The 26,574-nt window shown below is 37.7% G+C and overlaps 1 protein-coding gene and 1 non-coding gene across 2 annotated transcripts; one reads left to right on the top strand and one right to left on the bottom strand.

The window, feature by feature from the left end:
* The first annotated feature begins 312 nt into the window (after positions 1–312).
* On the top strand, positions 313–25,650 carry LOC132047717 (terpene synthase 17-like). The gene is made up of 7 exons (XM_059438722.1): positions 313–319; positions 486–858; positions 1,137–1,355; positions 1,622–1,768; positions 17,489–17,497; positions 24,126–24,357; positions 25,354–25,650. The coding sequence occupies exons 1-7, from the start codon at positions 313–315 to the stop codon at positions 25,648–25,650; spliced, it is 1,284 nt and encodes a 427-aa protein (XP_059294705.1).
* Positions 16,130–16,201, bottom strand: TRNAP-UGG (transfer RNA proline (anticodon UGG)). The gene has a single exon. It is a non-coding gene; the product is annotated as a tRNA-Pro (tRNA).
* Positions 25,651–26,574: the final 924 nt, after the last annotated feature.

The following is a 26,574-nucleotide window of genomic DNA, read 5'->3' as shown; positions in this document are numbered from 1 at the left end:
TGTCCGGTCACGTCGATGAAGTTGGCAAATCCCTAAGTCGGTGGAAATCTTATTCTAGTCTAATTGTAATAGGTTTGATTTTATTTATGGTGAATTTATAATTAATGGTAATATAGAATTTGTAGTTCTATTGGAATAGGGTTACCTTATTGGACTAGGGTAAGGAAGACCTTACTTGTATATAAAGAGGTCATTATGATGAATGAAATGCAGAAAGAATTCTCCCAATTTTCTTCTCTCTAATCACGTCCCTGTCTCTATCTTAACATGGTATCAGAGCCATGTTAGAAAGAACACAAAAACTCCAAAACAATGGCAGGTAACGGAAAAACCGGCGATAAAAGCAAAGGAATTGCCGGTGAAGAAAACAAAACCCAAAGGAAAACAATCTCTCCTTATGACATTACGTCGAATGATAACCTTGGAATTGTAGTGACACAAGTCCAATTGAAAGGTGAAAACTATGAAGAATGGTTAGCGATCAGATGCTTTTAGGAAGTTTACTGACGATCAAGGAAATTTCAACGAAGCATTGGTTAGCGACTTGCAAGGAATGTTGAGCTTGTATGAGGCAGCACAATTTAGAGTACATGGTGAACAAATTCTGGATGATGCACTAAGTTTCACCACCACCCAATTGAAACCACTTTTGCCAAAATTGAGTAACTCCCTTGCAAAACAAGTCAGTAGTGCATTGAAGTTTTCAATTAGAGATGGTATAGTGAGGGTAGGAACACAGAAGTACATATCTTTTTACAAAAACGATGAATCACGAAATGAAGTATTATTAAACTTTGCCATATTGGACTACAACATCTTGCAGAGGTTGCATAAAAAGGAGCTATGTGATATCACAAGGTAACTAACTGGCAACCTAGACATTCACAGTGATTCACCTATACACATAACCTTACAATACTGAAGTTCAACTTTGAGAAGTAAAAGAATGATTTTCACTCGCAGTTAATCTTCAAATTTTTCCAAATAATTAAATTTTATTTTGAAACACAACTTTTACTTCCAAATATATATACTCCATTTCAATTTCTTAATTTAGTATTATTTTTTCAAGTTCAACCAAATATTATTCAAACGTCTACTAAATAAACACACAATTTGTTGGTTTGACATTTTAGGTGGTGGAAGGAATTGGAAATCGTGAAGGTAGTACCTTATGCAAGGGACAGATTGGTTGAGTTATATTTCTGGAGTTTAGCAGTAAACTTTGAGCCCCAATATAGCGTTTCGAGGGAGATATTAACAAAAGTTTTATGCTTTTGTTCTATTATGGATGATACATTTGATACATATGGGACACTAGAGGAACTTACTCTCCTCATGGAGGGAATTGAAAGGTACTTTTTTGGGTCATATTGATATCTTTTTTCACTTTTATTTTATTTACTTCGAGGATGACATCTTAAATGAAGAAGTTGAGATTCATATAGCCGATTTCAACTTGGTTGGGTACGAGGCATAGTTATTGTTGTTATTTATAGCTTCCAACATTTTTATATTTCAGAAGCTAGAAGAATTAGGTTGAGAAAGTAAGCAATTTGTCAACGCTCTTTTACACAGTAAAATATAATTTGACTGAATGTGATGTTTCTCATTTATGTAGGTGGAATATTGATGCTTCAGAACAGTTACCACCATATATGAAGATTACTTACCGTGCTCTTTTAGATCTCTACAATGAAATAGAGAAAGAGTTGGCAAATGAAAACAAATCATTTCTAGTCAACTATTCCATAAATGAGGTAATAAAGTCGCTAGCAATTACTTATGTAGTGATAACAACCCCAACCAAAAAAAAAAAAAAAAAAAAAAACACTATATGAATCTTTTGTTAACATATTTTTAAATTTCCTGCAGTAGCATAAAGGATTTTTGGTAATCCATCACTAAATAGTACTAACGATTGATTTTGCTATTTAATGACAAAATTTATCCGTTGTTATTATTATTATTATTATTTGATCTTTCAGATGAAAAAGTTATTGAGGGCTTACTTTTTTTTTTTTTTTAATCAAATTGCCCAGTCTTTCTCTGGGCAGTGTTGTATTAGCAAAATATTACAAGGAGGGGGGCTGGACCTAACCTCCATTACAACACATTATTTGGTGATCCCATCACCACAAAATTCCAGAATAGGCCGAGACAAGAAGGCCAAATTCTGGTGTCGTAAGCATTCTAACTAACATAAAAATTAGCTTTATCAAACTTGGATCTAATGCTAGGCATTTGGTTCTTATCTAGTAGGAAAGGGCCTCTAGTTAGTCTAGGCATGTCAGAGTACTAATGTACATGACAGTTTTGGTTAGAACTAGAGGCTAGCTTTGCCAAACTATCCGCTACTTGATTGCATTCTCTAAAGCAATGCTTCACCTGGAAGTTTGTTTCCCGTTTGATTTTCAGAATCTTGTCGATGATGTGCTTTAGCTTCATGTTGGAATTCTGTCTATCAATCATGTTTGTTATCACCATGGAATCTAGTTCCAGGATGAAATCAGTGTACCCCAACTGATGACACCATATCACTCCAAATTCTGCCGCGAGAGCTTCAGCGACATTGTTGCTACTGCACTGCATAGTGATAGAAAATGCCATGATCAAGTCTCCACGCCAGTCCCTCAAGATGCCTCCGATTCCAGCTCTTCCTTCTTCAGCGATATAGCTTCCATCCGTGTTCATCTTCATGGTGCCAACAGGTGGCATTTCCCAAAGGACTTGCCACCACTTTTTAATGGGTCTTAGTTTTTCTATGGTGTAACAGATCTCGGTCCATCTGGTCATGTCTCTGATGGAGGGAAAAAGTTTGCTTGCAGCTGATTTGATGGTCCAAATTCCTTGATAGAGCATCTTCCCTATGAGTATCTTCCTTTGGTTCCCATACTTGCATGAACATCTTTGCTTCCATAATTCCCAGCATATGATGAGGGGAGTGACCTGCAGAAACAATTTTTGAACATTGTTAGTGTATTTACAATCCCTCCATTTTTTAAATATTACAGGGACAGGTTGGTCGGTGTGTCGAATTCCCAAAGGATTGCCAAAGAAGCTCCAGATTTGATGGGCGACTTCACTTTCAACAAAGAAATGTTGTATTGTCTCGTGTGTAGGGACCCCGCTGCACACACACATAGACCTTCTATCAGTTCCAAACTTGCCAATAGTGTCATCAAATGGTACTTTTCTTTTAAAAATTCTCCAGTTCAAGAAAGAAATTTTAAAAGGGATTCTTTTGTGCCACAGGCTGTTGAGGAAAGGGGAGCTTGGTGCCGAGGCTCTTATGGAGTGCCAAGCACTTTTGTTAGTGAAACATCCGTCCTTTGACAGTTGCCAAATTGGAAAATCTGTTCCATTTTGTTCACCAATGTTAATCTGAGCAATGCTCTGGGCAGCCTGTATAGGAAGAACGTTTAGAAGTTTAGCAAAGTTCCAATTGTTATTATCAAAGAAAGAGTTAACTAGGAGCTTAGCTGATCTTCCTATGCCAGGGAAGATTTTAGCTAAAACTCCTTTACCTGTCCAATTATCCCACCAAAAACTAGAGTTGCCTGATCGAATCTTCCAAACAATGTGTGATTCAATCTTGGCTCTAATTTTTACAAGACTTTTCCAAGTGTGGGAATCGGCTGAGATTGCAACTTTAGTGACGCAATGAGCTCTGTTGCAGTATTTGCTTTGTAGAAAGTTGGCCCAGAGCATCGATTGAGTCCTGAATCTCCACCATCTTTTCACTATGTGAGTATTGGAGACATCTTCCATTTTCTTTATATCAATTCCACCTTCTTCCTCGGGTAGGCATAGTTTATCCCAGGCAGACCAGTGGTAATTGTTCTTACCATTATTGGACCCCGAAAGGAAATTAACAAAATGCTTCTCCATAAGAGTTAAAACTCCTTTGGGGGGATTCATAGCAGACATAATGTAGACAGGGAGAGATTGGAGCACATGCTTAATGAGAGTGATTTTCCCCCATGAGATAGCATTTTCCCTTGCCATCCATTTAACCTTTTAACAATTTTAGAAAGCATGCCATCGAAGAGAGGAGCATTCTTCCTCCCAAAGTAGATAGGGCAGCCAAGATAAGTGAAAGGGAACGGTTTGTCAATAAAGCCAGAGATATTTCTCATCCTGTTAATCCTATAAACAGAAGTGTTAGGAATAGTGATAAAGAAGCTTTTGTTGTTATTGACTTTTTGCCCAGAAGCCTTCTCATATCTCCTGATTTGATGCATGATAAGCTTAATGGACTTATTGTTACCACCACAAAAAATAACAATGTCGTCAGCATAAGCAAGGTGGTTAATGATAGGACCTTTGGAGTCTATGGAGAAAGGGTTAAAGTGATCATGCTGATTAATACTATTTAAAGCCCTAGACAATACTTCGGCCCCAATAATAGAGAGAGAGAGGGTGAGAGAGGGTCACCTTGTTTAAGCCCTTGAGTCGAGGTAAAGAAACCACTTCTGGTGCCATTCAAGATAATGGAATACCAAACCCCAGCAAGCAGGTTACTAATGATATGGAGAAAATCATCGTAGAACCTAAACTTTTCCATGACAAACAATAAGAAATCCCGGGACATTCTATCATAGGCTTTAGCCATGTCAAGTTTAATAATCATATTACCCCCCCCCCCCCCCCCCCCCCCAATTATAATTCTTAATACCATTGACAATTTCTTGCGCAAGGAGGACATTTTCAGTGATAAGCCTACCTTTGACAAAGCCATTTTGATTTTCAGAGATGATTTTATCCACAAGAGGGTTAAGCCTAACGGAAATAATTTTGCAGGAGAAGTTAGTGAGGCTAATAGGTCTGAGATCAGAGAAAGTGATAGGGGGGTTCACCTTGGGGATAAGTACCAGACAAGTATGCGTGAAATATTTGGTGAGCTTTTTGCCAAGGAAAAAACTCTGGACAAAGTCTTTGACATCATTACCAATGATGTCCCAACATTTATGGTAGAAAGTGCCATTGAATCCATCAGGGCCAGCAGCACTAGAGGCACTCATACTAAAAACAACACTTTTGATTTCATCATAATCTGGCACACCTGCAAGGAGTGAATTATCACTATTAGTAATAATTCTAGGAATATAATCCACTATATTAGTGTCAGTAAAAGAGTGAGGTAGAGTGAAAAGGTGTTTAAAGTGGTGAATAGCGGCATTGGCTATTCTGTCATCTCCCTGAATCCAGTTATCATTGTGGTTTTTGATTCTGTGAATGTGAAGCTTTCTCTTTCTGTCTCTGATAACACTGTGAAAGTATTTGGTGTTGCAGTCCCCTTCTTCGAACCAATCTACTTGGGATTTTTGTTTCAACAATATATCCTGCATATTCATCCATCTGACATATTCTGTTTGACCTTTATTAAGGGCTTCTCTGGTAAGATCACTGTTGTGGTTAATATCCTGATCTTCCAAATTGAGCATTTTCTCCTCCCAGGCCTTAACTTGATCATAGACATTTCCAACAGCCTCTCTGGACCATTTACTGAGATTTTTGCTAAGAGTTTTGAGCTTGGTTTGAAGTCTCCACATTGGATTTCCAATAACATTTATATTCCAGGATTGTTCAACCACTTGGAGAAAAGAAGGTTGACTTGTCCAGAAATCCAAACACTTGAAATATTTGATGCCTTCTTGTTGCTCATGGTTGCATTTAATGAGGAGAGGTCTGTGATCAGAGCCAGTCCTAGCTAGATGCTTAACTCACTACTAGAAAATAGGCCTATAGCAACGGTTTTTTAGCAACAGTTAATAAACCGTCGCAATAGAGTGTATTTTGCATCGGTTTTAACCGTTGCAAGTACACTTTGACCTAACAGCACATTTTTAAAATTAAACCGTCGCGTTAGTCGGATACCGATGCTATAGACGTACATTTAGTAACGGGTATTGGAACCGTTGCAATAGATAATTCTATTGCAACGATCATATAAGAAAATTTAGCTATTGGGACAGTTTTCTTTCCCCCAATATTTCCCCCCAATATTTTTCCCTCCACTTATTCTATTGGACCCGCCAACTAAATAAAAAATATTGACTAAAAAGTTGACCGTATCTGAATAAACATATCAGTGGAAACATTTCATCTAATATTTCTTCTCAGTTGAAGCTTTTAACAATGGGTTTTCTTTAGCAATGTGACTAATTTATTCTGATTTGAAGCTTGTCAGGCAAAATTCATCGTTGTCTTCAGCTAATTAGTGTTCTAGCCTTTTGCATCAACAGGTTTGCATCATCGTTGTCTTCATCGTTGTCTCTCTTAACATGTATTATTGTTGTAGTATTTTTAAAAATCAGAAATTCTATGAGTTTGTTTGTGGATTTTTAGTTTCTTGGTGTGATAAGAATGTTAACTTTATGTAGCGTAGCTATGGAATTGTTGATTTTCGTGACAACTTGAATCTATATGCTCGCATTTTTTTTTTTTTTTTTTTGGAAACAAAATATCTCGCATTTGGTTGTGAATTAATTTCGGGTGTGAAAAAAAATGGGATATCTAAGTAGTGTAGCTGTAGAATTTACCTTTTTCTTTCATTTTCTTGGACCATTTTTGAAATTTGTGAAGCGGGTTTTTGTGGAAACAAAAATCTTCTGCATTTGTTTGTGGATTTTAGTTTATGGGTGTGATAAAATGTGATCTTTACTTCCATTTTCTTGGGATCATCCTTCAAAGTTCAGAACTGGATTTTTAAGGAAAGAAAGGGTCTTTTGCATTTGCATGTTTTTGTTTGTGGATTTTAGTTTGTGGATTTGAAAAAAATGGGAACTTTATGTAGTCTAGCCATGGAATTGTTGTTTTTCTTCCATTTTGTTGAATCATTCTTGAAAGTCTAGGTTTTTGTAGAAAGAAAATATCTTGCATTTGTTTGTGGATTTTAGTTTGGATATGATAAATATCCGATAGGGAAATCTATTCGGCGGTGAAGTACGAGTAACCGAGCAATATTAGGAGACATGTCGAAGTAAATGTGGGATATTTCAAAGTGGATTTAAATTGTTTTGTTCAAATTGTTGGAGCTGTACATTGCAACAACTGAAGTACTGAATTTTTATGCTCATGATATATCTGTTAATCAGTTTGATGTTTGAAACACTTTAGTTCCGTCACTTATATTGAAAGTATGTTTTTCTTGACTAGGTAGCTTCGAGTTGTAAATAGAAGTGGCCCAATTTCCTTATTTTTAAGGCAAAAGTCATAGACTGCCCCCCTAAACTTGTCCACAAATTCCTCATGGCCACCTAAACCTAAGCTTGTTTCAATTTGACACTCGAACTCTTCAAAACCTGTACCTATTGAATACTTTTTTCGAGTTGGTATAATGTGTGTGTTGCACTTAGTTGAAGCGCGTGAGGAGGGTAACCTTTTTTTTTTTTTTTTTTTGTGAGGAGGGTAATCTAATTAAGCATTTCCTTTTTAATTTTTATTTTATCTTCTTCTTCATCTTACTTTGCCATCATCGACCACCAAAAAATCACATATTTATCATATGGGAAAAAAATCATTTGCATTTGTTTGTGGATTTGATAAAAATGTGATCTCTATGTAGTCTAACCATGGAATTATTCTTTTTCTTGGATCATTCTTCAAAGCAAAACATTGGGTTGATGGGGAAAAGTGATACTTTTCTCTTTTTGTATGCATTTATGTTGAAATTTGCTATTTGAATTTTGATTTTGATGTTATGCTCGTGTCACGTAGGATATTCAATGGATACTATAGATAAAAGTTGGATGGATCTCGAAGATCCACCAATGAGTATGATCGTGGAGTGAAGTATTTTCTTGATAAGGCATTTGAACGAGCTTCTCAAGGAAATGAAATACTATGCCCTTGTAAAAGGTGTTTTAATCGGTATTGGCATACTCGAACGGTGGTGGAGAATCGCTTGTTTGGTTATGGATTTGTTAATGGATACACCAAATGGGTTTTCCATGGAGAAGGATTTTCTTCAACAAATATGCCGCATCCAACCAATGATGATGAAACTTCCGACATGCATGACGATATCGATGGACTACTTTATGATACTTTTAGGAATGTAGAGGGTGATCTGCTGCATGAAGGAGTGAGAGAGGGACCATCTGAAGATGTAAAGAGATTTTTCAAATTAGTTGACGAAGGGAAACAAGAGTTGTATCTGTGGTGTAAGAATTTTTCTAAGTTGAGTTTCACCATCCGGTTGTACTTGTTTAAATGCATTCACGGGTTGAGTAATGTAGCCTTTTCAGACTTATTAGACTTGATAAAAGAGGCATTTCCCTTTGCTCAGCTACCCGAGTCTTTCAACAAGGCAAAAAAGGTGATAAAAGATTTGGGTCTTGGTTATGAGAAAATTCATGCATGCCCTAACGACTGTATGCTATTTTGGAATAACGATGCGAAGATAGATAATTGCTCGTGTGTGGTTCTTCTAGATGGAAGAATGTTCGTGATGATTTGACTAATAAGAACACTAAAATCCCAGCAAAGGTTTTAAGGTACTTCCCTTTAAAGCCTAGGCTTCAGAGGATATTTATGTGTTCTGAAACATCTGTAGCCATGAGATGGCATGCTACTGAACGACCCAAAGATGGGAATTTAAGACATCCTGGCGACGGGGAAGCTTGGAAGGATTTTGATTCATTGCACCGGATTTCTCTAAAGATCCTCGTAATGTTCGATTGGGTCTTTCAAGTGATGGTTTCAATCCATTCCGAACCATGAGCATTTCCCATAGTACATGGCCGATTATGTTAATGAACTATAATTTGCCACCATGGATTTGCATGAAGTCGGAGTATATAATGTTGTCAATGATCATTCCAGTCCATCGTCTCCCGGAAACGATATAGATGTGTTCCTACAACCGCTAATTGCGAGTTGAAGGAACTATGGGAAATGGGAGTGGAAACATACGATCGCTGAAACTAACCAAACATTTCTAATGCGTGCGGCTTTATTGTGGACAGCTAGTGATTTTCAGCACTAGCAATGCTTTCTTCGGATGGAGCACCAAGGGGAAATGGGCATGCCCCTCTGTAATTATGATACTTGCTCTCAATATCTCAAACATAGTCGTAAGATGTGTTACTTGGGTCATCGAGCATTTTTACCTCCTGATCATCCATTCCGAAGAGATAAGAAATCATTTGATGGTAAAGAGGAGCATAAAGCTGCACCTACTCCGTTATCAGGCATAGAAGTGCTTGAAGAGCTACGTGAATTCAATAATGTCTTTGGGAAGGGTCGAAAGAAAAGGGCTCGGAAGAGTGATGGTCCATGGAAGAAACGATCCATATTTTTTAAATTGCCATATTGGGCACATAACAAATTGAGGCACAATCTTGACGTGATGCACATAGAGAAGAATATATGTGATAGTTTGCTTGGGACTTTGTTAGATGTACCGGAAAGTCCAAAGATCATGTAAATTCTCGCTATGACTTGCACGAGATGGGGATACGCAAGGAGCTTCAACCATTTAAAGATGATAAGAATGGTAAAATTCATACGGCTAAAGCTTGTTTCTCTATGAAACCGAGGAGAAAAGGTTGTTTTGCATCGTTTTAAAAAATGTCAAATTACCAAAGGGGTGCCTCTAATATATCACGTCGTATGCAAATGGAGGAGATGAAAGTATCGGTTATAAGAGCCATGATGCTCATTTCATAATGCGGTACTTGCTTCAGGTTGCGGTTAGAAAAGTGTTACCCAAGAATGTGTCTTTGGCCTTGATTAGGTTGGGGAATTATTTTAGAACCATATGTAGTAAGGTTATAAGAAGAAGAGATCTTGATAAAATGAAGAAATTCGAAATCATAGATATAGTATGTGACCTTGAAAAGATTTTTCCTCCAATCTTTTTTGATATAATGACACATTTGCCTATCCATTTAGTAGATGAAATTAGGCTTGGGGGTCCGGTTCATTTGCGTTGGATGTATCCTAATGAGAGAAACATGTGTAAGTACAAGGGGTTCGTTCGGAATCGATCCAATCCGAAGGATCAATAGCGGAGAGTTTTTCGGCCGAAAGAGTGTTTGACATTTTGTTCAAGATACCTACATGATGGGGTGAAGACAAGATTTAGTAGGTATCGACCGAGGATGAAGATGTTCAAAGAAAGGGAAATGATTTTTCACATATATTTCCTAAGACAGCCATCCAATTGGAAGTAAGAAGAAAAGGAAAGGCAAGACATTTGACATGGATAGTCATCAGTGGGTTGAAGCACATCGGTATGCTTTGTTCAATACTGGAGATGAACATGTAGAGACGTTTATCAAGTAAGAAAAAATAGTCATTTGAATTTTGAACTTTATTTATTATGATAATGTGTTATAAATTTCATTTTTATATACCTAATGATTAATATAACATACATGCTTGCAGGGAACATAAGAGTATAATTGATAAACGTGGTAGAGGAAATGTATGGGCAAAAGCACGAATTCATAGTCGAGAATTTGGTGATTGGTTAAAAGAGAAAGTTAAAACGAGTTAAAGTGCCCAATGATATAATATGGCTATCTTATGGGCCTAATGTAGTGGCCAAAAGATACCGGATATTTCATCAATGGATCGATTTCATACGATGAAACGGGATGCCTCATGCAAGACTCAAAATAGTGGAGTGAGTTTGTCAGCAACAACTGATAGTTTTGCTAGTGCCAGAGACCAAAATCCCGTTGATGGAATGGTTGCCTATTATGGAGTTATTCAAGATATCATTGAGATTGATTATTGGGGTTGTTTTAGTGTTGTACTATTTAGATGTGATTGGTTTCATAATGAAGTCGATGGCTATGGGTTGACTCGGGTATACTTCAATAAAAAATGCAAAGGATCGACGACCCTTTTGTACTAGCAAGCATCTCAAGTGCATCAAGTTTTTATGTGGAGGATCCAATTGAGAAAGGGGTTTATTATTCAAGAAATAAAGTCCCGTTGATTTGTATGAATTGGAGGAAGAGAATTGTCCTAATATTGAAGAAACATTTTGGAGGGAGCCTAATGATGACATTGGCTCATCGAAAGATTACTAGATGTCGATGTCGGATGGTCGAGAGAAGATCTCCGTTGATATCATTGATGTGTCTTCCCTTGCACAACATTCACAAGATGTATCTATGGAAACATCGGAAGAGAGGCGACTTCGATGATACCGATTGGGATTGGATGGAGCCTGATGATTGACAAAGGATCTTTTGAACTTGTACAAATATATACCCTTCATCAATTATGGTAGTGAATAATAAATTCCCTTTTATAATGATGTGAATTGAAAAGTGGACTCCGTTTACTATTTCTTATTCTCTTTCGTTAATGTGCTTACCTTCATGTTTGTCTCTAAATTAGTGCACACACGTATGATACATTATGTTATCTTTCTTTCGTATATTATGTTTGAGATTTTTATTGATGACAAACTTATTAAGTCTTTTTTCTTATATTCATATGCGGTATCCATATTTCGCAATATCCCCGAGGAATCTTTAACTTCACAGAGACCAACAAAAATTCGGTTCTAGTCTTTCACTCTATCTCTTAGGTATTTTCCTTCAAATCTAAGAACAAGAAGCAAAACTTTGTTATCATGTTATTGATAAACGATATCTCTTTTCTTCTGCGTAAATAGATGCTCAGAGATGATAATGGCCTGTTAATGTTATTATTTGCTTCAATTTAAAATTTGACACTCCATAGAACTTGTTTTGTGTAGATTGAGGCACGTAACTAGCCAATGCATGGCCTTGAGGATTAAAAGTTGCAAAATGAACCGTTTTGACCATAGGATACTCAGCTCGTGGCCATAAGACACTTTGGAACTTGTAGCTACGATTGTTTCACCCTAAGTCTTAAAATCGAGAGACAAAATAGAGCCTCTTTTGATGCTAAGAATTTCTAAAATGTGCTTTAACTTCTTACCTTTGTCATTTGATTTCAAGGTTGTCGGGGAAGGGCTTATGTTCTTGACCAAAGGATTAGTGTTGTTGGTGATTTTATCTGTTCCTTCCTCGCGTCCCGTTTGCAACTTTGATTATAGTGTCCGTATTAGCTGACATTGTGTCTTACTCGATATTGCTTATAGTTTATAGCGGCACCATGCTTAGGTGATCCTTCTCCCTCCCCCCCCTTTCTTTTGCTTAGGAAATTTGAATTGTCTCACATACATTTTTCCTCCTTGCAAACTGTTCAACCATGTTACACTTGGCATTTCATTCCTAGCTTAGGGTAGCATTCATGCACTCATTATGATCCCATAGGTTCTTACTTGTATATGTTTTTTTTTTTTTTTTTTTTTTTTTTTTTTGTTGTGCAACTTCCGGGAAATAGAACAAGTTTATGGTGTCCTAGAGAACCCCATCTTGTTAGTACGTCAAACTTGCTATATCGAGGTGATTTTGAAGAAATAAAAAAATGACTAAAGCTGATTACAACAAACCTTGATTGAAACCCGGAATGCTTGTTAAACCTACAACTTTGTTTAAGTAGTGTTTGAAATTGTTTTAAGTTTAGAACTTGTTTGAAAGGGCTTAAACTACTCGTGGTTAAGTCTGTCTTGATTATTCTATATGTCTTCTTAGAACCATGCTTGATCCTACATATGTGTTTGGGCTTCTTAGACGGTGTAGGAGCGGACTTGAGGTAGATTCCAATATCCGCAAAATATAAGTTATCCATGTGAGTTCGGAAAAACTAACGTTATGCGGAGGGCAGCTAAGGCTCTATATTCGGCCTCGCGCACTTGACCTTGCCACGCCCTGCACTTGACCTTGCCACTGTCTTTTGCTTCCTAGAGGACCGGGATACACAATTTGCACCAACATATATCTGTAGCCGTGGTGGATCTTCTTGTTGTTGCACACCAAAGAACCAAAGATCGCATACGAGAAGCCATACGGTCGAATGAGGATTGAGATATAATACATAGCCCATGAGAAATAGTTCCTTGTACATATCTTAGTATCCTCTTATATATCGAAAGTGCACGAGTTAGGATTCACGCATGGCGGCTAGCAAGGTTGACATCATGAGTTATATCGGTGCAGTCGGTGTCAAATATTGCGGGGCTTCCTACAATGCTAGAAAACTCACCCCCCTCCATCACTTTGAAACACTTTAATGCTTTTAGAAAACTGTTTGTCAACCATTTTCCGGAACTTGACAAACACCTCAAACAATTACGATTTTCTTAAGGTTCCTTTTCAATCTTATTTCTCAAGCCAAAAGGCAATTTACAACCTTTTCCTATTTGACAACTAACACAAACGGTAGGACTTTTATTCTAACAAGTGATATTGATACACTTATTTTTGTCTAAAACTTCTAAAAACTTAGAGTTTGGATGCCCAAGTCTGGCATGCCAAACATCACTAGGGATATAGCATGGTATCTAGATGTTGGTGTTGTGATCACCTTAGACTGGAAACATTGGCTCATGGTTTTTTCGATAGAATTAAATCCAACTTCTCGAACACATCCTTTTGTTCCCAATCATCACTACTATCAACGGCTTTCTCACAACTTTTATCACTAGCTTTTGTCCTTTGCTTTTACCATTGCTGCCCTGTGATAGTTTATACACATGCACCACTCGTATAGCACACTTCTAATGCATGAAGGAAACTAGTCTATGATAGAGTTATACATTTAACTAAACTCTATTACTTAAGCTTATCACAACTACTTAACAATAACAATAATAAGATTGTACTTATCGTAAGTAACCTTATCATGATCAGTGATCTTATCATGATCTTCAACATCTTCATCATGTGTTATATCGATTTTTAATAATATGTATCATGCTTATTATTTTTGTCGTCCGATTTTCTCACTTGTTCAGTCTTAGATTTACACGGATACGGATAGTCATGAATCAACAAGGGCCTTCAACAAGAAGCAAAACAGCTCAAACGAGCATATGCTAAACCTGGTTCATTGTCATACTTGACAAATAAAAAACGGCGGTTATTAACCACAAACGAAAGCTCGTTCAAGCTATAAGGTCGAGAGAGATCATCTGCTAGAATTAATTGGAGAACGACAACGGTAGCACCACAAGCTAACCAAAATGAGCAACTTGTAGAAGAGCAACATGTAGAATAGCCCGTCGAGGAGCCGTCGAGGGCAACGGCCGTCGAGGAGCAACGGCCCGTCGAGGACGAAATGCAAATGGATTCTACAATTCCTCCCACAAATGAACAATCGAAGAAGGTAACACATAGCTTACGAACTTATTAAATTCATCCATGACTTCTAATTTCTTACATTTTCTTTTAACTTTAGGCCCTTCGACTCGAGAAAAGAAAAAAAAACGCAAATGCATAGTGTGCATAGACGACATGAGCGTAAATTGATCCTACTGAATAGGCTCAATCAACCTGTTGGTCCTACTGAAGATGTTGTAATAAAGTTTGGTAGCTTCCTCGGTACATTAGCGAGACATCGCGACCCTTTGCCCATTTGATATACTTGATTGGAGGAAAATGGACACAAAAGATGATTTATGGATATATACCAAGGTTTGAAGTTTCCAATATTTAAGTATCTGTTAAAAGTATTGTTTATGCTAACAAAATGACACAAAATTGTAGGAGAAATATGATATTCCGGAAGCTGGCAAAAAGTGGACTTTGAATGCAATTCATGCTGCTTGGAGAAGGCATAAAAGTGACTTGAAGAAACTTTGTTACAAACCAAAAGTTACTGATGAAATCATAATGGCAAAAAGGCCGGGTCATATTGGAATGTCAATTTAAAGAGCTCCTCGAATATTGGAAGTCTGAGAAATTCCAGGTAAAATATATTTCCAGAATACATTTGTCTTCTCTGGTGCAAGTGTCCTTCTGTCTCTCTGTCTTCTCTTTCGTTGCTGCGATATGGCTGTCGTTGTAGGTTTTTTTTTACCTTTCTCTTCTCTAATCGTATCGCATCGCTTTCTTTTTTCTTGTAATTTCTCTTCTTATCTTCTTGTCTCTGTTGCAGAAAATGTCTAAAACAAATGCTGAGAATCGGAAGAAGTTGTTGAATCCGCACACAGTCGGCAAAAAAAGTTTCGCTTTAGTCCGCAATAAATTGGTGTGTTCTCTTATTTTTTTTTTATTAAGTCTTAACCTGTCATTTTAAGCGATTTTTTATATCCATTTTGATGTGACTAGAAAAAAACCAAGGGAAATGTATCACTTAAGGAGATTTTTGTGGAAACAAGAACAAGGAAACCGGGCGCTTGTACAAGGAGTCAAATGAAGACACAACTAGTAAAATTGTATGTATATTATGTATTGCAAGTTTTTATTGAAATCTATTATTTATTGTTAGTTTTTGTTTGCTTGAGTGCGGTTGTTGGATTGTCTTTGTTAGGCTGAAATGGAGGAAATTGAAACACAACTAAGCGCGGATGGTAGTCGGTGTTGATGCATACTCACCGTTATGGGTCCGAACATCCGGACGTCTAAGACTATATGGACGGGGGGTTACAAAGACTTCTTTGAAAGGAAAATTTGGAACTTTTGAACCAACTTCAAATGCCACAAATGATGTAGTGCAAGAAATGCAAGAAAGGATCCAAAAAATGGAGGAACAAATGGAGGAACAAAAGAGAACTATGCGAGCGAAGTTCTTTGCGAAGTTACCGAGACATTACTTCAAAAGTAATTGAAAAACTCCAACGTGCGAGGATTAATTAGTCCGGACATGCTAGCAGCATTGTGTGCGCCTTCACCGGGAGAAGCTACGTCGCCCCACAAGTAGATAGCAACAATTAAGGTTAGTCTCACTTCTTCTCCGTTGCGATATAGCCGACTTATATTGGTTCTACAAATTGCTATACAATGAACATGGTAAAATTAAACTAAAACTTGGAAAAAAAAAAAAGTTGCCGATAAGTTGCATGCACATCCGTGTGTTGCTTGTATATATATCCGCAAACTAAAAAGGATAAATTATAGCATTTTTTTGATAATTCCAAGGCCGTTAAAAGGAAATATGAAGTGTATCTTAGAGATCCCTAGCCAATCGAATTAGGTTAGCAATTAATGGCTCGCTTTATTTGAATATAGAGTGAAGGATCGTAGCCGCAAGTTGCAAGTAGTAAAATTGAAGTAAAAACTTGTATTAACTAGGGGCATTCCAAGAATCGAACTCGGGACCTCTCGCACCCAAAGCGAGAATCATACCACTAGACCAAATGCCCTGATTTTGTTGGTACCCCAGTCTAAACAATAGTTGGAAGTTTCATCTCGTTTTTACAGCTTTGTACCATTTTATGAATTAATTTTCTAGGAGGAATGACTGATGAGCATTCTCTCGGTGTCTTCGGGGGTCCCCTTTTCTTTCCCTTTTTTTAAGGCCGAAAGGTTGATATGAAGGTATTGACAAAAGGAAAGTGAAGGAAAGAAAAAGTTATGCTTTGCTTTTTATGTTAAAAATGTGTGTTCATTTGTCTTAAAATGTATGTCCTAATCCTCTTTCGAATCATGTTTCGGTTGTATATGTATGTTACGTGCCCCGTTTTATAACTATGTGCATACCTATTTGTATATTCGAGTAAAATAGTATATGTTTAAAGGGGACCTCATATAAGATCTCGCTATATAATGAATTTAACTGATTTTCTTGATAGTTCGGTGTTTTTAAGTATCTGAATAGTCATCATGTTTTTAATATTATGTTTAAGAAGAATGGCATATATTATTTGGTCTAACCTGAATGTGTAGTACTATTTGAGCATCTTAAAGTTTTCGATTCTATGTGTTGTTGTTAGAATAGCTACTAACTATGATAATATGCCTATCACTCCCTCCTTTATTAGTAAGTGCGCTGTCATTGCCACACAAACAGCTTGTTTGGTTAAGGCCGCTATCGCTGCGGCCACAAACGCCTTGTTTGGCCGGTGGGTCGCACGATGGTTCTTCTTGATGCGGCTGCCATTGTTCTTGCTGCGGCTATTTGTTGCTGCTACGGGGCTATTTGCGTCGCGGCTATCTGGCGAGCGGAGAAACATTCATATATCATCCATTCTCTCATTTTGCAACCTTTGATTATACCGAGATATGGCTGTCCAGTGCATTAGGGTGTGTGTTTGAATAAGGTTGTCAAGTGAACACTAATACCTTTGAATATGACTAAGACTATTTGCGCATCTTAAAGTTTTCGATTCTATGTGTTGTTAGAATAGCTACTAACTATGATAATATGCCTATCACTCCCTCCTTTATTAGCTGGTGCGCTTGCGGTCACCGCCACAAATGACTTGTTTACCGGTGTCCGCTATGGCCACTGGCGATGACTTGTTTTTGCGGTCTTCTTCTTGATGGCTGCAGCCTTTTGCGCCGCCGTTGGCGGCCGCTGTGGTTGCTCGCCGCGGCCATCGGGCCGAGCGGAGAAACATTCATATATCATCCATTCTCTCATTTTGCAACCTTTGATTATACCAGAGATATGGTCCGTCCAAATTGCATTAGGGTGTGTGTTTGAATAGGGTTGTCAAGTGAACACTAATACCTTTGAATATGACTAAGACTATTTGCGCATCTTAAAGTTTTCGATTCTATGTGTTGTTAGAATAGCTACTAACTATGATAATATGCCTATCACTCCCTCCTTTATTAGCTGGTGTCTTTCGCTGCATCGGGCCACAAACAACTTGTTTGGTTGTGCTTCTTCGATATTATTCTTGATAAATTTATTTTGCGTATTCGGGCTGGCCGGCTGCGCGGTGTCTTTGGCCGTCGCGGCCGCCGGGCCGGATCGCTGCTGCGGCTGCTCATTTGCGGGCTGCTGGCTGAGCGGAGAAATATTCATATATCATCCATTCTCTCATTTTGCAACCTTTGATTATACCTCGGAGAGATACATTTGCATCAAAGACATTAGGGTGTGTGTTTGAATAGGGTGTGTGTTTGAATATGGTTGTCAAGTGAACACTAATACCTTTGAATATGACTAAGAGTATATTCATTTCTAGTCTTGTCATCATTAGTATGTATGCATTGTAGAGATTAAATTCTTTTATGAAAGCTTTTCTAAATCATTTTTCCTTATCAATTTTTTGTAGGTGGTGAAATTGAACAAGGGGATGAAAGAAGTGAAGATACGTGATCGACTAAGGAGGATTGGGTTAATTTTTTGGAAAATTGAAGACTTCGTGTTCCACCTCTTGAATGGTCAAACATTATCTTGATATTTTGCTTTTATGTATATTACTTGACCTCTTGGATTATTATTTTGGTATGATCGATGTTGGATCTTGTATTAGTATTTTGGTATGATCGATGTTGGATCTTGTATTAGTATTTTGGTATGACGTCGGATCTTGAATTATTATTTTGGTATATACGATGTCGAATCTTAGATTATTATTTTGGTATGATGTTGGATCTTGAATTATTATTTCGTTGTGATGTCGGATCTTGAGTTATTATTTTAGTGATGTCGGATATATATGTGGTCTATATTGTGTTAGCCCTCTATAGTCTGTTGCAGTAGCACCATAATATCCGTTGCAGTAGCATCATAATACTCGTTGCGAGTACCGCAATAAGCATCACGGTAGCCCCATAATATATGTTGCGGTAGACCTACAAAACCCGTTGCAGTAGAATTCTAATAATTGTTGCAATAGTCCTAAAAATAATCGTTGCAATATTATATAGCCGTTGCATTAGCTCTATAACAACCGTTGCAATAGGAAGAAGCAGTAGTTGAATAGTCGAAATGAGCGTTGCAATAGCGTTGAATAACCGATGCAAAAATTATATTGCAACGGTTCATATACTTCCCGTAGATACATGACTGTTGCAATAATCGTGAAGAGCAAACCGTTGCGGTAGGATAATATATTGCAACGGTTTTACAAACCGTCACAATTAACCGTCACAATAGACCTATTGTAACGCAAGCTGTTGTAACAGTAACTAAAACCGTTGCATTATCACTATAGCAATGGGAAAACAAGCAACTGCAACGGTAACGGCACCGTTACCATAGACCAAATTTCTAGTAGTGACTTGACAGTTGTGAAAAATTTGAGCCCAATCATCATTGATGAAGATTCTGTCTAGTCTTTTCCAGATTCTTTTCCTTGGCTTTCTATTGTTGCACCAAGTGAATTTAGGGCCCACAAAACCCAAATCATAAACTTCACATTCATCCATACAGGTGCCAAAATCAAAACTGTTTCTCATCCTATGAGGTTTACCACCTAATTTCTCATCCGGGTCCAGGATGATATTGAAATCGCCTCCAATGCACCAAGGCCCTTGAATGACCTGATGCACATTGATCAGGTTGGTCCATAGCTTCTGTCTTTCAACTGAAGTACACTTGGCATATCTTTGCGGTAATGTAAAGATCACCATTATACGGGCTGTAGTGCTTTTTGATGGTAATTTGTTGATCTGAGCTATCGACTACCGAGGTGCGATGATCCCCAGTCCAGAATAACCAAATTTGACCATTGGTATTAGAGATGCTATGATGGTAGCCTAAGAATCTCATGTATTTGCTGAGTTTATTCATGTTGACAAAGGGTTCTATGATGACAGTGAGATCGACCTTGTTCATTTGAATGAGTTTTTTTAGTCTGTGTATAGCTTTCCTAGACTTGACTCCCCTTATATTCCAAAGTATGGAACTGATCATTAAAACATAAGGGGGGGGGGATCAATTTTTTCTTCTCCCCTTAATTAAGGAGGAAACTTTGTCTTTGTCTTTGTTGTTGTTGTTGTTGTTGTTTTTGTTGGCATTGTTGTTGTTGCTGTTGTTGTTTCTATTTCTATGCTTGATTTTCCTAGCAGGAGAAAAACCATCGTTGTCGTTATTCTCACAAGATTCTGATTGTACTTGGGCCTCGGTATCAACTTGTAATTACGTTAGGAGAGTCGGCTTTGTATCTGTCTGTGATGAGATACTTTGTTTTGTTTGGTCTTTGGCTGTTGCTGCTTATTAGCTTCAACTTGGATTTCTTGATCTTGATTTTGTTATTCATCTTGCCTTTTATCTACTTGAGTGGTAGTCAAATCCACCGTAAGTTGTATCCCTGGCAGCGCCTTGATCTCTGCGAGAATACTAACAGATCCTCCATCAATATCCGAGAGGTAGAGTTGCATATTTTGATGGCTTTTGCTGGTGTTGTTATTGGTATCCATGTTGCCGTTGCTAACATATTCTGATTCCTTGGGATCGGGTTGACTAGTATTTCCATGTTGCTGGTGTTGACAGCTAGCACTACTCTCCTTCTCTTCATCGTTAAAATCAACACTAGTGATGGGAAAATTCAACAGAGATTTCTGTCACACCCCAACTTTTATTAGGGCATGATGGGCACCCGACCCTTACTTAGGGCCGAGCGAACCCGCTGGTTCTCGTTATACTCATAATCTTACTGGACTCTTAAATCATGAAATGAGTGCATAATGAAAGCTTTTCAAAAACATGCTTTTCGTCTTTCTCAAATCAATTAAAATCAGAATCATATGAAATTTGTAACATAATGCATAATGATACATCGCTTACAGAGCCACTTACAATAACCGACATGTTATATACGTGACTCGTCCGCAAAGTCTCTAACATAAATCAAGATACCATAACATAGATACTCCGACTCGGCAAAGACCCTCGGAAGGAAATGGAGCTCGCCAATCCATTTGGAACATCTTCTACTAATATCCTCTACTCATTTGTATACACCAGCGTGGCATGAAACGCAGCGTCCACAAGAAGGGACGTCGCATACGAATAATGTACTGAGTATGTAAGGCATGAATAATATAATATAGATATGGAAGGTAACCTGGAATAAGAGAGATAACCCGTACATCTAGATGCCTCGTAAGGCGGATGTCATGCATGCTCAGCTTTTGAAAAAAACTTTTTCTTACATACATATATATAATATCATCATCATAACGTACTCGGCCTTTTCAGGACTCGGTGTGTAACGTACCCGGCCCTTTCGGGACTCGGTGTGTAACGTACCCGGCCCTTTCGGGACTCGGTGTGTAACGTACGGCCGCTTTCGGGACTCGGTGTGTAACGTACCCGGTGTGTAACACTTTCGGGACTCGGTGTGTAGCGTACCCAGCCTTTTTGGGACTCAGTGTGTAATACCAACTGATCAGTGGTTGCACAATAGGTGCCGTACCCGACCGACTATAGCGCGGCTCGGTGTGAGAAAATACATACATATATATAAAGCATGCATGAGAGCCCAATCAAAGCCACAACTATATCGGAGTGACGTAAGGTCGGTAGCCTCCGATTATATTATGGATCAATCATTATCATTTATCCCACCTTGAAGGAACAATTATTATAAGGTGAGATCAACAACAATGAATAAAATCGAGACAATCATGAAATAAGCTCAATAATCTCATAATAGCGTTAACATCATAAGCTTTGGAATTTCTAGAATTAAGATCATCATCATCATAATCATCATAGAAACATTCTCATCTTTAACATCGTCATTCATATTGTAAAAATATGTCCGCCGTTGTTGTCATAAAAGCTTATAGAATCATAAATCTTTGACTCATAAAATAGGGACATTTTGGAAAATATTTATGGATTATCAAGAAAGAAGTCATGCCTTTGAATCATGAACTCTATGAATCATGAATTTCTAGCTTTTGAGAATAAGAATATTCTTGGAAAACATTTATGGATTCACATAAAGGGATCATGGGACATTTGGAAAACACCTATTGGATTCATAAGAAAGGAATCATGCCTTTAGAAGAAATGGACTAGCCTTAACATACCTTTGGAACTTACTCTCCGACTTTCCAACTTGCTTCCTGTCGCACGATTTATTTAGGATCGTTCGTCATCTCATAATCTACATAGGCAACCATTCGTATTATCATTAGGCTCATTGTGACACTCTTATCTTAAGTCGCTAAATAAATTCCTTTTAAGGTCTGCCGAAATTCGGACAGCATCTCCCCTATTTATATGCCTAGCCCGAATTCTCAATACCAACAATCAACGACCAATAACAACAACAAACAACAACAACCTCATTACTACCAAAATATTCCATCAAATACACCATATGATATTTTCTCCAACTCCTCCACAAACGAATTCGCTACATAATTATTCCATAAATTTATCTCCGTAAATAAGCCTTAAATGATACCAAAAGAGAAAGATTCATACCTTACTTCCGCTAATACCGCGATATCTCCAATACTTGCCTTACTCCCAAGCCACAAATTCACCGCAACACAATATTATAATCGTAACTATACGCCGGAACCCGAATCCGGAGATTTTTACTTAACTCGCGTTGAAATTTAATGGAGGGAAGGTTGGAGAACTTTCTAGAATTGTTGGGAAATATTTTTGGGCTGTTTTCTTGGCTGAAAATGAGGGGTTAATCCCCTTTATATAGTTGCTCCGAAGTCACTGTAGCAGTACTGTTCACCGACTACTGTAGCAGTTACTGTTCATCCGCGAAAATTATTTCGAGACCTAAAACTTTTATACACCGATCTCTTTATTTGCATACTTGGATATGTCCAAAACTCCATACAGTCTGTATAAGTTATTCAACATCCCAAACTCAGCGAAACTTATTTTATTTTATTTTTTCCGATTCGTTTAACCTCCAACCTTCGCGGCACTTACTTATCACTTGTTGAACATAACATAAACACTTATAACTTCACACATAATCTTGTCCTTTGAGCTTATGTGACTAACCTATGATGTAACTTAACGCACGAGAATACGGGATGTAACAATTTCCCCCCATGTTTTGCTGTACCTGTTCCTCAACAGTAGAGACTTTTCCTGATTCCTTGTCCTTCTTCCTTTGCTTTTTCCTCTTGGTGGACTGAATAACCTTAAGGAGTACACTGGGTTTCTTGTTAGTCTTACTCCTTTTTTTGGTTTTTTTCCCTGTCCCAGATTTGTTTTCTTTCCAATCGGGCTGCTCATGCTTATGAACAGCTTTCTTCATGCCAGTTTGGGCAGTGTTCGCCCTGCTTCTCATTTTGTCCCTTATTAATGTTGTCTTCCTTAGTATTCATGGACTTATCATTTTCCTCATCCGCACCAGCTGTAACTTCCTCTGCTCTAGAACCCGTATTAATCTCTTGGTTCTGATTCTTGGCATTGTCGTTTTCGATTTTCTTGGCCTCAGCAGCCTTCTTCCTTTCGAGTACACGACAGTCAGCCATCATATGACCCAATTTCTTACAGTGTTTACAATATTTTGGTATTCCTTCATACTCGAGTTTCTGGTAGAATCCCTTAAGAGGGGAGGTCTCTTTTTCGACTCCAATCCAAACCTGATCTGGTTGAGACTTGAGGAGGTCAATTTCAACTCTAATCTTAGCCATGCTGGGTCTTGTTCTACTTTTTGTCGCCATATCCAGCTCCAATGGGGTTCCCACATTGCTAACAATCTGTTTGAGATAGTGCCAAGTGTGAAGATGAAACGGGAGAGTAGGAAGGAGAACCCATACCGGAGCAATCGGTAAGTCCTCCTCCGGCTTAAAATTCGGCGACCATTTTTGGAGCCACATCTGTTGCCCTTCAATATCAATGACTCTCCTGTACCAAACGCATATTCAAATCTCTTTCATTAGTGAAATCTAGAAAAACATTGTAAGTATCAAAGACACCAATTATGACTTGCCCCTTTACTGATATAAGTTCTTTGAATCTCGATCTAAGGCGGTCAATCTAGGGTCTTGCTCTAAGAAATCGACCTACAAGAGTGAACTTGCACTCTGTAGCCATTAATCCATAGTATTCTGTATGTTTGAAGATGACGGCCGGAACCCCATTGTGAGCGATTTGTTTAGCTTGCACAGATTCCTTTCCATGGGGAGAAGGGGTGGTAGATGAAGAAGGGGGGGACACAATTGTGTGTGCATACGAGGGTTGAGAGGAAATTGATGGTGTGGGGGGGGGGGGTTCGTGGTGTTTGTGGGGGGTGGAATAGCCTTCAGATGCGCCGTGGCGGCGCTGTCCGGCGGTTCCATGGGAGGCGCGTGCGGGAGACTTGCTTAACTATTAGCCGTTGAAAGTAAACGTTGGGATGTGTACAGTACTATTGTTGTTGAATGTACTTCTTTTGTAGTATTTAATTTATTGAGGGCTTACTTCCAAGAGGCAAAATGGTATCATGGGAAGAAAGTGCCAACGATGGAGCAGTATGTGAAGAATGGAGCTCGATCTAGCACTTATAATTTGCTTGCAACTACTTTTTGCTTAGGCATGGGAGAAGTAGCAACTAAGGATGCATTTGATTGGATAGCAACTGAACCTACAATACTTGTTGCTTCCGGTATCATTGCAAGATTACTTAATGATATTGTATCACACGAGGTATATCATATAAGTATATAATTTATTTACACTAACAGTTGTGTAAATATTTTCTATACTATTAGTGTATATATATTAACCTGTTACAATTTGTTTATAGATTTATTTTCTAGGTTACCATATAGACTTGCTATGATTGTTACCTGCTGCTATTGTATATGTTTTTTTAATTTAATTTTCCCCCATCATAGTGGCGGGACATTTTATTAAGCAAAGTAGAGTACACAAAAAGGGGGTATTAACTACCCAGATACCTACCGAATGGAACACACTCCATTCACACTATGGTAGGATTTCAATACAGCTCTCAAAAATCAGATATGTACTATGTGAGGTTATATCACCCCTCTATCTATAACAAGTTAAGGAACATCAAAATTATATATTCTAGCCATGTTCCTATCTATAGAGAAGGAATTTTGAATGATTCTCCTTCTGAATGATGGAATTTGCAGCCTGTCGACATTAAGCTCTCCAATTGCTTCTTTAGGCATTGAGACGGAGAATTGAACCAAGTAATATCTTGACATTGCACACCAAAGTTAGCAAGCTTGTCTGCAACCTTGTTGCCTTCTCTATAGCAGTGGTTGATTTGGAAATGCTCAAAATTGACTGCCATTGTATATGTAACTTAAAAATTTATGATGTAGAATATGGCTCCTCACTTGGTGACCAGGTCGTTAATCTCTTTGACTTGGTCTCAGATAAGTTGGGCCCCGCAGGAACGAGCATATAGCCACTACGGGATGAGCGTTATTACCCGCACTGTACATTGTCAGTGCATAAAAGTTAAACTTAATTTTTTAAAATGAAATCCTTGAATATATGTAGAAATATATGGGTTCCTCTTAATATATTAGAGTAATTAATTAAGTTGGACTAAACAAATTCTGCAAGTGTAGCTCAAGGATTAGGATGCATCTATCTCATACCATTTAATATGAAGTAATTAATTATGTCTCTTATTTTGTTTGTTTATTTGTATTGTGGATGCAGGTAGAACAGGAAAGAGGAGATGCAGCTTCTGCTATCGAATGTTACATGAATGAATATGGAGTCACAAAGGAAGAAGCACGAGTGGGGATTAGGAAAATAATAGAGAATTGTTGGAAGGATTTGAATCAAGACTACCTCAAACACACAGTCGGTATACCGAGGATTTTGCTCATGTCTGTGTTCAACCTTACAAGGGCGGCAGAATTCGTTTATAAAGATGAAGTTGCTTATAGTTTTTCCAAATATAACTTGAAAGACGTCATTTCTATGGTGCTAATTGATCGTATTATAGCATGAGGACTTCATATATAAATGGCTGAAGTTGGTGCGTCAGATCTAACTTCTCACTAAATGTATTATGAGCTTTGGTCGTTAAGGTCAATCAGCTAATTGATTATAGTATTCTTTTCTAACTAATTATTAGCCTATGTTTTAACAACATACAAATATCCAACTTAATTTTCACTAATTGCAGAGAACTTTTTACTAGGCTCACACCTTACATAGCTTTATAATTATTTTATGTTTGAACTAACCAACTTATGTTTATATTGAATGTTAGGAAAGCTAAATCTCTTTTAATATTTACTTTTACCTTCTTCCCTCGAGCCACGACAGAACCCTCTTCATCTCTTCATTATCCAATTCTAAATATGTTTAACATGACGTATAACAGTGTATGTACACTCTTATACATTAATAGACAATACATATACGCCCTTATTATACACTATAATCACCAAACCCAACTCAATTGAATACCGATCAAACCCACACTTCAAAATCGACTTTCTTGAGTTATTTCCAACAAAATGTTACAACTCCCGTTCGAGACATAATAAGTTTTTATATGGAACAATCCAAATTCGTCGAAATTAATATGATAATAATTTGCTAACCCGAGATCAAAAGATGGAACATGCAGAGAGAGAGGGAGATCAGAGAGAAGATGACCTGAGCTAGTAATTATCTCATCTTGTTATTTGGGTTTATCTTGGACAATTACGACATATAAGAGAACTTAACGACGTAATCTATACATGCTGCCACATAAGTGCTCTTGATTCCATTTAGGGGCGCACCTTATAAGAAAAATTTCTCCCAAAATCGATCCTTAGTTTAAACTTTCAACCTATATGGGTGTACATGAATATTTTGTTATGACTGTTATGTACGCTTATCAGTTGTTATACTTCACGAGCTATGTTAAGAAAGAATAAT

This window comes from Lycium ferocissimum, chromosome 2, assembly GCF_029784015.1.
Source record: "Lycium ferocissimum isolate CSIRO_LF1 chromosome 2, AGI_CSIRO_Lferr_CH_V1, whole genome shotgun sequence".
Classification (NCBI taxonomy): Eukaryota; Viridiplantae; Streptophyta; class Magnoliopsida; order Solanales; family Solanaceae; genus Lycium; species Lycium ferocissimum.
Note: the sequence above shows the minus strand (reverse complement) of the source record. Positions and strands in the feature narration are given on the sequence as shown.